The sequence below is a fragment of the Arvicanthis niloticus genome, chromosome 2, assembly GCF_011762505.2.
Source record: "Arvicanthis niloticus isolate mArvNil1 chromosome 2, mArvNil1.pat.X, whole genome shotgun sequence".
Lineage (NCBI taxonomy): Eukaryota > Metazoa > Chordata > Mammalia > Rodentia > Muridae > Arvicanthis > Arvicanthis niloticus.
In genome coordinates, this window is record NC_047659.1 from 21,501,137 (window position 1) to 21,515,978 (window position 14,842).

Here is a 14,842-nt window from a genome sequence, read left to right on the forward strand (position 1 = left end):
GACTTTGCCAGGTCCTGAAACATGGCATAAATAACTTCAGACAAAGCATAGGTGTGTGAAATAGAAACTGCTAGTCTAGAAACTGTTGAGAACAATTAGCATGGTCTAAATGAAATAGTCTTTTTGCAGTACTCAGAGTAGAAACCTTTGGTAACAGATATAAATGTATTTTAATGTCCTACTCATAACTTGCTGAAATGATATAGCAAACATGTTGGTTATTCTGACAACACATTGATCATGAGGATATCTCCTGCCTTTAACTGCCATGTATAAGAGATATCCCAAGACAACTTACCAATTAGACAATAATTCATTACTCATAAATATCTACAAAAGTACTATGAAATTGTCTAATATTTGTAATACAATTTTGGAGTCTTTTTCCTTCTAAACTTATTTCACGAGAAGTTTGGTTGAACCCACATTTTCATTGCATTTATTATTTCAATTAAATATGTCATCGAAAGACAGTCTAATGGATCTGAAGTTTTTCTAATATCTATAGGTAGCAATTAAACCATTATGGATACAGAATTTTCAAAACCCTAACTCTGGGTCAGGCTAATGTGGTTTGGAGCAACATGTTTCTTTACTTTCCTGGGAAGACTGTTTCAGCAATGATGAGTGATGAAATTTCTCTATTTTCAACACCCTCATAAGTTGGTTGAACATGATAGATCAGCAGCTTATTGACTTGAGAATGATAAGGAGTATTACTTCCCCCGAAGAAGTATTAAGATGATTTATAACAGGTTTAAAATTGACTCTAGCTTCTCTGTTAAATGCAGGAAAATTTACAAGTTGTATGCCCTTTTACATGTCTACCTTAAAAGCATTTTTTTCTCTGTACACTAAAAGGACTCAACCTTTCAGCTCATCAGGACTTTACAAACTGATATATCTTTAGCAAATGTATACTAAAATCTTCAATAGTACCTGGCAAGTAGGTATTCCATAAATATTAGCATAAGATATTATCTTTTGCTATTTTGCAATTTAAGTTTGGGTTAGCTAGATCATGAATACAGTGGTCCAATTCAAGAGAAAGGCAAGTGTGTGTCCAGAAATGGTCATTTCTCTCAATTTTTCTCATTAACATTTATTTCAGATTTTAATCATTGGCTTACTATATGAGGTTTTCCATATTTACTTCTTATATCATTTAATTTAATTTCAACAGTTTTGTTTCAAAGTAAAATGGATTACTATACTAGTAAATGGCTTTGATATGATGAGCTTTCTACCAAACCTTACGACTTAAAAAATAACAATTAGAGTTATAGTGTCACAAACATAACAAACTTAATACTGTTAGCAATGAGAACAAAGTCGAATTGGAAAGCCTGCCTTAGAGGTCCTTGTTCTCCAGGTGAGTGTCAGACAGTTTTGAGGGGATGATGGGCCCCTCTCTTGATCACAACCTACTAGTGAAGAAGGAACAAAAGAGGACATGGAGTGACAGCATCGAGCAGGTCCCATGCATCAACTTTGTTATTTACTGGGCACTTTTATCTCTAACACTTGAGGTCTTTTATTTTCAAGGTAATTGACTTTTATCTCCAAGCTAGAAATACAGTTGGATTTTAAGGAAATAAAAAAAAAGTGAGAAGTTTCTATTATTCAGGAATCTTTCATTCTTACATGTAACAATGGATGTAAGTATAGTAATTATTACTTCAGAGATATAATCCTAAATATAAGGCATTATGAAATGACTTTCTACTTATTTAAAGGACTACATCCCAAAAGATTGTTTCTCACTGCCGAGGTGCAGATAGCCACTGTGAAGCTGAGGTTTACAGAGTTCCTCCCATTGACTACTTTTGCTCTCAGCATCCTTACCCATAATGTCTAGTATCTTTACATCACTTCAGTGTCTACTGTGGCTATACTTTTGAAGTAATCCCAGCTTTTAAATTCTCCAAACCCTGTGATGGTTCCAAGAAATAGGAATTTATTTCTTACTTATGAAACAGAAGGCTGTTTTCTACAGGAAACTCTGAAATTTTTTCTCTAAATATAAAACTATGCCTCTTCCCAAATTTAAAGTTAAATAGCTAATGAAAGTAAATGCTCTGAGCCTAGGTAGTTACTTCCATTTGATGACCCAAGGTCCTGACTCTTCCTTCCACATAGATTAGTTTAATGTTGAGTCCTAACCAATGTCAAAGACACAGAGAATTTGGCACAAAGTCTGGTTGGGTAATAGCCTTGAACATTACTGTCTCTTTTTTCTCCTCACATTCCATTAGCCTAATCTAGTGAAATGGCAAGCTCTAGCGATCAGATAAGCTAAGTATAGGTTCATGAATACAATATCTTCTTTCCTCACCTTCTTATTTTGTACATATTTTCCAACACATAGAAACATATCCATCTACCTAACCAAAAAAGACATCTCCAAAGCAGTCTGCCTCCCCTAGTTAATTCTAACCAATGCTGATTAGATTGTCTTACATCATAGGGCCTAGTGACTCCAGCAGTGACTGTCTGTATACTTGACAGGCTGAGAGCTCAGGTGACCCACCAGCATTCTTGGAGAGCTGCTGACCTCCAAGCTTTCACTGAATGGTACAAGAAGCTGGATTCTGATGGCAGCCACAGTGACCACAACAGTAGGCTATAAATCTATCAAAAAGCCTACCAGCAAAAAGCCAAGCAGGTAGCAACAGCAACTCTTCCAGGGGATGTCTTGACTCTTAAGCTAGAGGCCAAAGGTCATGCCCATTGTTTAGAAGTTCTTCTCTGACTCACAGTTAATCCTTCCTGGAAATACCTTTAGTGATTAGGCCAGATAGGTGTCTCTTACTTAATGTCAGATCCAATCACATTGAAAATGAAGATAAATCATCACAACTTCCAACTACATCAAGCTGTCTTTCCACAATCTTTGGTGATAAATATTTTTTTTTCATGAAGTCACAGTCTCCCCGAAGAGCTAAATGAGTTTGAACTTGAAATTCAAGTTTTCTGCTTCACTTTATCTGCCACATTTAACAGATAATAGTAGAGTCAGAACCACGTAACAGGAAAAGTCGTAAACAGCATAGTCAGTACACCAAAACAATCACTATGTTCCATTAGGCAGCCCCTGTGAAACCATTGCTGTGGTGGCGATTACTGCTGGCTCCTCTGCCTGGAAGAAGGCCTCATGCCCTTTGTTGTATAGAGTCTAGCTGTGCTTCCCTTACAGGTCCATCTGTCTATCCAGACTCCAGTTGGGCAGTAGAGAGAAATATCTCCAAGTTTGCTTTTGTTATAATTTAAGTTTTGTGGAATAAATATGTGGTTCCAGAATTGTATAGATTTTTCTGGATTTTAGGCCCAGCTTCCAGTTTCTATGGTAATGCAATTACCTCAAAATCTTCACAGACATTGATCAAATTTCTTCAGTCTGTTAAACATAACGTTTTCATATCTACGTAAGTGCTGAGACCTACTTTATTTCTTTCATGAACTTCTTTCTTTCTCTCTCCTTTCTTCCTTTTTGCTCAATCTTTCATGTAAAATATGAAGTAATGTGACTAATAAAATCCTTTAATCTGTCAAGCTTATTAAACCATTAGTTCCTCCTCTCTTCTTTAATGATGGAATTTGCTCATGATGTGTCTTCTGGAGAAAGAACAATAACATTCACTCTTCTTTGCTCAAAAACAATGCGTCAGGTGACTTTTGTGTATTTAATGGCATTTGAACAATAAAGAAAGATGTGAGAATAACACAACACATATCTAGAGAATTATGGGCTGGCAGCCTAAGCAATACATCATGTTTTAGCATGAAATATTTTTCCCAGTTACTGCATTTTAAGATGTTGAAATACAAAGATGTAAAATATTTATTTTATTATGCTTTGAGTCTGGTAACAAAAGAAAAATGTTTGTCTGCAAACAAAGCATAAGGAATGCTTGTCTCTTCACCATGATGCTCCAGAATGGCTTGGGAGTTTGAAGGTGGAGGTCTAACCAGGGCTGGGTGAATCAATCCTCTGGAAGTTTCATATGTATTTGATTGGTGATTGAAGTTGGTTACTGGACTTTCACTTGTCTGCCAACCACAAAATGGCAAAACCTCTCCTTGTGGTTATGTTGTAAGGATTGACTTAAGATTCCTCATAATATTGACACTATTCTCCAAGCTAAGGAATATGCATATAATTTTTGTGTTCTAATTTTTAATGTCATATAGTGAGACTTACATCATATAGTTTGGTTAAAGCAGGTGTAAAGGTCTGGTGAAGTCCAAGATTGTAATACTGATATCATTAATTGATAAGAGGAAATTCGAGGTTGAGAAGAGTACATAACTATTTTTGCAGCCAGCCATTTTGAAATACAAATTTCATTCAAATTAATTAACATCTAATACATTATTCATTTTACATATATGCTATTATCATTATTTGACTGCATTTTAATATGTTCATATTCATTTGCATATTGACTAAATTGTACTCATTAAAATGATTTTCAAATTCGTAAAGAAAAGCAACGTAATAGTATCAAATGTCAATGTGTTTGCAGATTTCCCGGCACAGAAGGAATCATTCTCAGCATGTGTTGAAAGATGTCATTCCACCACTAGAACATCCAGTAAGTGATAAATTTTACTATAGTCTTGTACTCTTGGATCTACTACTGAAAAAGTTGCCTAAACTCAGTGACTTGAAACTGCACACATGATTATCAAACATTGGAATCCAGAATTTAAGTATGTTTTATCAGTGCCTAGCTCAGTAACAGTCAAAGGTTACAATCAACCTGTCACTCAGAACTGGATCATATCCGGCTGGCTGACTGAGGTAGTGTCGAGCTCCCTAACATAGTTATTGATGGGATTCACTTCTGTAAGAAGTCTTGGATGTGAGTATTTTGTATCAAATACTATTAAATGTATATTTAAGACAAGGAACTCAAACATATATATTCTGGCCCAACCCAGTTAAATCTGTGTTTACACAAATACCCACTGCTCTATTCCAGGAACTTAATGGCCTAGAACAGGATCCCTTTCTCTTTCCTCTTTAATTTTCTATGTACCAGCCCTTTAAGCCTGTAGAGTCTTTCCTGTTCATGAAATGTCATCCACAATGAATCTGCACTCCTGAGCTAATCACTTCCCATCTCCTCCTGCAGTCGTGATGGAGGTTAAAATGTCCATTTTGTGTCTGTCAGCCTACAGTATCACTCCTTGACTCAAAACTCAATGAGTTCTATTCTCCCAAAGGTTGAAGTTAGAAAGCAAACAGAAGTTCTCGAGTCTTAAAGATTCAGTTACCTCATTAACACAACCTCCTTTTTCTGGCTTAGTCTGCTTCAACCAAACTGGTTCTTCTTTTGAAGTGTTGCTTCACTTGTTCATTGATCTTTCCAGTAAACTGTAACTTATTTGTGACCATTATATTTAAGTAATATTGCATCATTTACCTGCTATTATCCTGATATCACTTTTTAAATTGAGTCTTAGGCTGATGGCTCATTGGGTAAAGGCACTTGCTGCCAACACATTCAACCTGAGTTCTACATTTGGGATACATGTATTAAAAAAGAGAACTGACTTCAACAATTGGTCCTCTGGACTTTACCTATCCACCATGGGCATGTACACTTACATACACAGACACACACACACAGAGAGAGAGAGAGAGAGAGAGAGAGAGAGAGAGAGAGAGAGAGAGAGAGAGAGAGAGAATAAATATAAAATTTAAAATAGACTCAACATTCCTCTTGCATTACCAGGGTAGAGGAATTACTTTCTATGCTCACTATTCTGTGTTTCTCATGATTGCAAGAGCATGGGATAACGCTCTATCTTTTGAGTATATGGCAGAGTGCAAAGATAATGACTTAGATTATAAGAAGAGCTACATTTCACTGTTTTCATAAATATTCAAGCACTAATTACTCATTTGTTCTGAGACTTCTTTCTCACTAAAAGCAAGAAGTAAAATATTCCAAATTTACCTATCATCACTATCTCCCTCCTCATCAGGCCAGCTCCAGTCACAACAAACGTTTTTAGGTTTTAAATGCCTTTTCTTTTGATGTTTATTTTCCTTACCATCATTCATGCACAACTCTGTGTGTGTGTTAATGTACACACATGTGAGAGTATATGTGCATATATTTAGGTGAGAAATATAACCCACTGAGACATCTCTTCAGTCCCAACCTAGCCAGCCACTTTATGAATTAGCTTTTCATCAGTAGTCAGGTGACCACACACTTCTCTTTGTGACCACACATATCATCATCTTGACTTTGAAATGCCACCATTAATACTCCTTTATCTCTTTCACATACATCATACAAGGGCAAACTTGGGCAGTAACCCAAGACCAACCTACTTTAAAGGAGTATTTTCAGCATGTCATTTTCCTTATCCAAACCAACTGGTTTCCTTTCACCTACAACATCAAGTTTATAGAATGCTCTCAGGGTTTTGATTTATGCTGCATATTATCTACTTCCAAATACACACCCTCAAGCCAGTAATAGAAGTATGATTGAGACATGACTTTTAGCCTGAAGGAGCTTGAGTTTTCTCTAGTAATTATGGTTCTTTCATCCTATCACATGTTCAAATATTGCTACGCTGTCCACTCTTATTTCATGGGTAATGGACTTGTTCCATGGCTGCACTGTAAATGCCTGGAAGTGAGGGGCCATGACTTATGCTCACTATGTTATGTCATGCTTCCACTTATATTACTGTTGACATTGTTTTTTGCTCGGGAAAGGCATGTTTGCCAATTGATATAACACAGATACTAAGGGTTTATAAAAAATGTTGGTTGAAAATATTAATAATTACTTATTATTCAAATGAAGCTCAATATTGAAAATATTGAAATTATATGTATTTATAGTTGTTTTTTTTATCAGTTTTGTGGGTTTTTTTTTTTTTCAAGAAAAGAGTTTCTCTGTGTAGCCTTAGCTGTCCTGGAACTCTCAAACTCACAGAGATATACCTGCCTCAGCCACTCAAGTGCTAGAATTAAGGGCGTAGGCAATCACCACCTGTTAAGATTATGAGTTCTTAACTTTATATTTTTTAAGGAAACTATTTACATGATTTTTCAAATTTGAAGTATAATATGCCTTGTATAGTCTGCTTTCTGAGAGCAACTTGGACTTATCTCTTTTCCAGATAAATAGTACTAAAATTACTTACTTCCTTTTTTATCTCCTTTACTGAGTTATAACTTATACATAAAAAGGGTTATGCATATATTACTATTTCACTATTAGGACTTAATATAGAATTTGGCACATTGTAACAGCACAATGAATAAGAAAACTATATACAAATAATTATTCATGCATGCATATATGACAAATATACATGTGCATATATGCACACATATACACATACAAATGTCTGTGAAATTATATTTGAGTAATATAATAAAGCATCACAAATTTCTATATACAATTTAACTATGAATTACAGAAGTTAAGAATTTTAATTATGATTATTTTCAAATTTAATTAGTAACTACCATCCAATTTTCGATTTCATAACTATGCCTACATATCAAGTATAAGATAAGATTAGATAAACCCTTATGATAGTTTGAGAGAGTCTTCTTAATTCATCTTCCTAATATTCAACTTATATGTTTATTAACTAACATGTGGTGAGTGGTCTTATCTTTGCAGTTTCAATTTAAAAAGGAAGAAAGATGTTACTTTGGAAGGTGACATTGGAAAGAAACGATAAAGCAAAGCAAAACATTCATTTTTAAAGTAAAATTCTAGTTTGTAGTTTCTCTAAAGAGATTATCTCCCCCATCTCCACATACACACAGATACACATAGCCACTATTTCCACCAACTTTTCAAATTATCAATTATTTGATTCCTAGTACTGTTGTTGGCTGCCCTGCATCCTCTTTCTGAGGATACACTTAACTCACTCTGTCTACTGAGCACCGGGAACATTCAACATTTCCTCTATGACGTCTATTGGATTCTTACTTTTCCTTTAAAGGCAGAAATGCCATCAATTATGTAAACTCCCATCTGGAGAGTAGACTGTCATGAAGAGTAACAATGAAAGAACCAGGAAGTTTTCCAAAAAAAGCCAAATCTATACATTTTAAACTATCCATTACCATTCATGAAGACATGCTCTAGAAGACACAAAGTTTGCTTTAAATCTGGTGAACTTGAACTCTTCATCTACCTGCAGAGTCTTTCCCACAACTTGGGATTATTTGTATCTCTCCCTGTCTCCCTATCTCCTCCATGCCTCAGCCTGGCAGCCACAGTGTCCTGTTGTCAGCATCTATCAGGACATACTGTCATGTATGAGACAACATACCAAAATATTTTGGAGCAATTATCTAAATTCCTTGATTTGATATTACTATTTATTTTTTAAATAGTTAAAAATACATGAATTCACATGCGTATTTATTTTCAAAACATTGTCTGTAATGTGAAAATCTCACTTTGTTTACCTCCTATTCAAAGAATTTTCTTAAATATTTTTAAAGAGTCATGAGACTAGAGTTTTGGTTACAGCTTTTCAAATTATCCATTAGGTCTACCCCATTTTGGAGTAAAATGTTTTACTTTATAAAATGAAAACTGTCATTGCCGATGCTCCAATGAGTACATTTTTTTTTTCCTTTGGGGGAACCATGCATTATTTTTTACTGTACTCTTATAATAGAGCTGATTGTGATCAACATGAGTAATTAAAAGAACAGCACATGTATTTTGACAGCTAACTTTCTAAACATTCCTAATTGGAGTCTAAAAATGCTCACAGTGGCCCCAGTTCAGGAAGAAATACAACATTAGTGCCACACAGATGCATATCACAAGGCTTCAGTGAAGAAAGCTGAAATCAGAGCAGAGACCTCTGTGATTGCTTAACATAGCTATGAAACGATGACTTTAAACATGAAACACCCTAACAAAACTCTGATACACTCTGCACATTTGTTTCTTGATCTTCTATTAATATATTCTACATCGCTACTGTGCATGAGACCCAATTAGTTTCGAGGCACTTTCCCCCTAAACAAAGACTCAAGAAAAATAACCCTGATTATAGCATGTCAAATCTTTATCTCCTTTATTTTTATTGAAACATTGTAAGGCATGTCTATGGATAGCCTTGCAGGAGTCAAAAGCCTGTGGTGGGTTTTAAGGAATTATTTGCTTCCTCCTGAGCAAGGAGGATTTGAAGGGCAGAACTCAGGTAGTTGTCCTGGCTCAGAGCAAATCAGGCTTTTGCAGATAAACTTAAGTCACAGGTATTACCTTTTTAAGCACGATATCATCCTGTGAATTAATTAATACTTGCAGAGGGGTGCTTTGAAGATGAAATGTATTATGAAGATGTTGTACCTTTTTATTTAAAGGAAAAAAGAGGAGTCACTTTGTGGAACTAATTCTATTGACCAGCTGGAGTTTTTTTAAGTTGGAAAAGACAAACAAAAACTTCTTTAATCTTTTAAAATGTTATTTTACTAAGTTAGAGTTAGGTTTGCCAAATAATATGTCTCAATAATTAAGATAATAATAAGATATATAGTTGAATCATTTTATTATGGAAACCATTTCAAATTAAGTATTTAATTTCCTTAAGAAGGTATCTGCTTATTCATTCATACATTTGTCATTCAGAAAGAGAGTTAGGCTACGGGAATTTGATGAGAGATTAACAAGTCATGGCCTTTCCTGGAGAAAGACCTATGAACAAGCAGAAGTATCAAAGGCCAGAGAAAGGCTTTGTTCTACACTAATGTCTGTGGGAGAAGAAAGACCTATCTTGGAGTTACAAGTCATACAAATACTCTTCAAAAGTGTCATTTAAAGTAAGATTTACAACATAAGTAGAATTCTGGAAACAAAGAATGAGAACAAGAAGAAAAGAATATACTCAAGAAAAGACAGCACATTCAGGTTATCATTAGAACATATTTATTTCAATTGTATTTGAAAAATTTCAAGAATGTCATGATGAGGCAAGCATGATGGAACATGCCTGCAATATAAACACTTGGGAGGCAGAAACAGGAAGTCTGCAAGTTCAAGGACAGCCTGGAGTACATAGAGGATCCAGACAAGCAGCCAATTAAGATTATATACTTTGTGTATGAAAAAAATTCCATACTGACTAGATTATGAAGATCAGAAGAGAAGAGTCAGGGTGCACAAGCAGAGGGAACACTACCCCAGGGGAAAAAGCTTCATGTGATGGGAAAAATTGGAGAAGCCCTGGAAATAGAGTCAAGTCCATTTTTTTTGTCTCCCAGCCATGTCTCCAACTTATAACTTATTTAATCCTAGAGTAGAGAAAATTGGACACACACATCAACAAAGAATTGAGCAACTCTTTCTTCACAGAGTGAAATTCAGTTATAACATAGATGAATTGTAATAATACAACGCTCTGACAGCAAGGAGAAGGAAAGCCAAGATTGACGAACTTCAATGATGGTCAAAGAACAAGTAACACTGAAAGTAAAGGCAGTGAAACAGAAACAGAGAGTTGAATTCTAAGAAAAGCCTTCAGAAGATGGAAGGAAGTTTTCCAGATACAGAGAAATCCTTCCTAAACCCATCTCCAAAGCAGAAACTGGATTTCTTGGTGGTGAATGAATGAGACATTTTGGCTCCAGCATGAAGGGCTCAGGATAAAAGTTCACAGGAGATCTTAAACATGAAATGCTCTAATGTCATTTTCAAAATGGTCTTTTGATGAGTTAGTGGTAAGGAAAGCAACAACACGAGGATAGCATTTCCCTTGAAGTACACAGTGGTTTAATTTGGTGGGGGCAGGGGGCAAATAGCTTGGCAAAACCTAGCATGCTCTTCACCAAGCCCAGTGTTTAGAAAACAGTTGAGGGCTGCGAGTGGAACCCTAAAGGGAAAGATGATCCCACATCCTCCTAAGACAAAAAGAGAGGGTGTATGCATGAAGGTGCACTCCATACATGAACTAAACAGTGCAAAGGATCTGTGACAGTAAGTATCACCAAAGCGAGACCATGAAGCCAAGTCAGTTTCTCAAGACTTTGGGGGGTTTGTTTTCATTTTGTGTGGTTGGTTGCTTGTCTTTTGTTTCTTTGTTTTTGTTTCCTTGAGACAAGCCCTCACAATGATGCATCCCTGGCTTATGTGCAACTCACTGGGTAAACCAGCTTAGCCTTGAACTTGGTGGGTTGCTCGTCCTGTCTGTTTCTGCAAGTGGAGGTTGCAGGCATTAACCACTTTGCCATGCTTCAAGTACTCCGTTAGGAATGCATAACTGTTTCTGTGGGATTTACAAGTGAGTGTGTGATGCGCAGAAGTACTTTTGCTCGACTCTTCTTTATGTGACCATTGTATCCAGCTTGAAAATTTAGATGTATGTACATACAATATATCATAGATTTACATGAGGTAAGGACATTGTATCTGAAAACATTATCCTTCAGAGCAACCCTCATGGGTCCCTTCATATCATGTTCTCTCTCTCTCTCTCTCTCTCTCTCTCTCTCTCTCTCTCTCTCTTCTCTTCTCTTCTATCTATATCTATTACTATATCTCTGTCTCTATCTCTATCTCTATCTCTATCTCTATCTCTCTCTTTTATAATTCACTACATTCAACTATTGATGACTTCATGCATAGGACCAGTGGAGCATGGTCAACCTACTATTCACTACACTCCTAAGGAAAGGGCTTCTCTCTTCCTTAACATCAATCAACTGTCAATTGCTTTTGTGCTAGGGGTAGAAGAGCCCGTGCCCATTCTCTGTTCCATGCTCTAATGTTGACTGGTTTGATCCTGTGTAGGTCTTAGACAGGCAACCACAGCTCTAATAAGTTCATAGGTACAATGTTTCTATAATGTTCAGAAGATACAGTTTGCCCAACTCTTCTGACAGTCTTTTTGTCCCCTCTTACACAATGTTCCCTGAGCATTGTGGGAAAAGTTGTAAGAAAGATGTCCCATTTATGGCTGAGCATGCTATAGAACTGTTTTCTCTACAGTTTGCTCAATGGTAAACCTTTGTATTAACTGTTCTCCTCTGCACAAATACACTTCTCTGAAGAGAATTAAAGCTTCACTAATCTACAGATATAAAATATATGTACAGATATATGTACATAGAAGGCATCTATCTATTTAGTAAACTAATAATGATAGATTTACCTTAGGCCATATGAATTTTAGGGGTGGTTTGTATGTGAATGGTTGCTTAGGGTGAGAAATGTGAACACTTGGCTCTAGGTGATGTTTGGGGAGATAGTCCAACCTTGAAGGCAGGTGTTGAGAGTATATGACTTCACCCACTTCATGTATGTGATTGAATATCTCTTGCTTTTCACTGTGGCCAACCACTGCCACACCATTATTGCCCTACTTCTGGAACCATAAACCAAACTCTTCTTTTCATAAATTGCCTTGGTCATTGTATTTTATCACAAAAACAAACAAACAAAAAGGGATCTTGACCAAGTTTACAGAAAGAGACATGAGCTTACTCCTAAGGAATGAGCCCTAAATCAATCAAACAAACAAACAAACAAAACCAAAGAAAATAGTACAGAAAAAAAGGTAGAAATATTGTAAACAGCCAGAAATAATGGATAACTTTAAAGAAGCAGAGTTTTCCAGATAAAACAGAGCTGATTCATGTACAAACGCACAGAGACTCAGACAGCATAGACGAGACCTGCACAAATTCAAACCATCAAAATCTCAACACAGAGGCAGGGAAGTGTGCACAACATCAACCAAGGAACGGTTTGCACTTGATAACTGTCCAGAAAGGGAAAATCAGTTCAGCCCATGAAGTGACAATCATATCTGCCACACCCCAGGACAGACTTCATGCTCAAGAATAATTATCCAGCACAAAATGAACACCATGTTTTCATCATTTTGCTTACTTTTGGTGTGTGTATCTAAATTTCTATATGTGCGTATGAGTATATGTCTCTTAGCTCGCTTGCAGTTGTGATTTAAAAAAAAAACACAAAAATCAACAGTAACAATAAACAAACAAACAAAAAAAACCTGAGAAAATACCCCAGGGAACATTCATTTATGTCACCTTTACAAAGGCCCAAATATCGGAGTGCTGGCCCTCAGAAGCAGCAAGAATATGTAGTAGAGATGTTCTTCATATCATAGAGGTCAAGAAGAAGGATCAGAAGAGTAACAAGAGAGAGGCAAGTAAAACAGACTCTCCTAGAACTTCTCTACCCTTCTCACCACTATCCTTCCCATCCTTCACTCCCTCCCACCCTGTCTTTGGTCTTTTCTTGCTCCCTGCCATTGCCCTACTTCCTTAAGCCAGGCACTGTTTTCCACAGTCCTAGCACTTCCCAATAGTATAATAAAATCTGAATTAATGTTTTAATGCCATAAGAAATGCCTGCACAGTCACACCTAGAGGAGTGTTTGAGCAGTCTTACAGTCATTCCTAAGTTCAATCCAACAATCAAGATTAGCATCACGAGATAAACTGAGAACAATGGCAAGAGAAAGAAAGCACAGACAGAGAAAAAGACAAAAATGTCTCTTTCTGAGTCTAGGAGAAAAGTGAAAAGCAATTACTGAAGGAAAGAGGAATGTTCAAGGGTATAAAGTGATGTGATAAAACGTGTCTTCATTTGGTGTTTCTTAATAGAAATTAACAAACAGGATTATCAGCAAAGCACTGTCAGCTATTAAAACCTCAGCTCTTACTTTCCTATTAAATAGAAATGCCAGGTCTGTTTTGAAAACTATAGTGGTCCAGGGTTGTTTTTATGGAAACCTCTCTTAGAAGATGGGTCAGCCATACACACAATTTACATAGTGAGTCCTCTTTCAGAAGGACCATCCGAGTTTCACATTGAGGCTTGTCTCAGATTTATTTGATAAAAAAAAGAAAAAAACCAATCACCAATAGCATCAGTGTTTATAGAGACCCATCAGTGTTTCCTTGAAGAATGGGGAAGGGGGATATTCTGACTCTCACTACTTAAGTCACTGACTTTCTTTATCAGATGACTTACAAAGCTAAATGCCACTTTAGTGGTTGTCGATAAAACAACAGATGAAGAACCAAGGAGAAAGAATAAAATTTTAACATATCAGCGGAACAAATATAAAGCGAAAGAAGTATGTGGCTGAAAGCCAAATTGTCGACAAAATTGGGTGAACATTTCAATCAAGTTTATTTCATGAAACCTACTGTGGGCATTTGTATTTGCTAAATCAAGATGTTCACATTTTAAAAAAAGAAAGAAAGCTGCAATGTCTGTATGGGAGATTATAGGCTCATGTTTGGTACACTTGTGACCGTTACTAAAAAGTTTTCTTCTCTTCTGCCTGTCTGCATGTCCAACCCAGGTTTATAAACAGGTACCATCTTGAAATTCCAGTGCCATCCATTCTCCTCAGCTGTGTCTCAGAACACAGGATGCTATGGAAGCACTTCCTCAGTGCTGGCAGACTGGCTGGCATCCAGCCTGGACAAATTGCTGATCTTTCCTGCCACGCAATGTTAAATAGGGATTCTAACCGACATTGAAAAAAATAGCTCCAAAAGCTACATTTAGCATCTAAAGACTAGGTGATATTTCTTTAAGTATACATGGTTAGGTTGCTTCTATTCCTTTAATGAATTTCAGTTTGGCCTACAATCTGGCATGGGAGGAATCTAAACTTAAATTTAAAGCCTATATATAACTGTGTAAATCACTAAAGACTAGACAACCTGATGTCTGAACTATAAAATGAAATTTATAGATCATTGTTCTTTCAGACCATGGGACTAAGAAAATAATTAATAAGGTACCACATAAAGCCCAGATGTACAATACATAGTAATCTGTTTAGA

The 14,842-nt window shown here is 36.2% G+C and overlaps 1 protein-coding gene and 1 long non-coding RNA gene across 2 annotated transcripts in view; one reads left to right on the forward strand and one right to left on the reverse strand.

Annotated features, from left to right (window-relative positions):
- The window catches only part of Arhgap15 (Rho GTPase activating protein 15), a 585,234-nt gene that overhangs the window by 66,488 nt on the left and 503,904 nt on the right, over positions 1-14,842 (forward strand). The window contains exon 3 of the mRNA XM_034495451.2: positions 4,527-4,595. Coding sequence (XP_034351342.1) covers positions 4,527-4,595 — 69 coding nt within the window. The remainder of the gene's footprint in view (positions 1-4,526; positions 4,596-14,842) is intronic.
- Positions 1-14,842, reverse strand: part of LOC143441297 (uncharacterized) — a 319,239-nt gene that overhangs the window by 14,737 nt on the left and 289,660 nt on the right. The gene's annotated exons all lie outside the window — the stretch shown is intronic.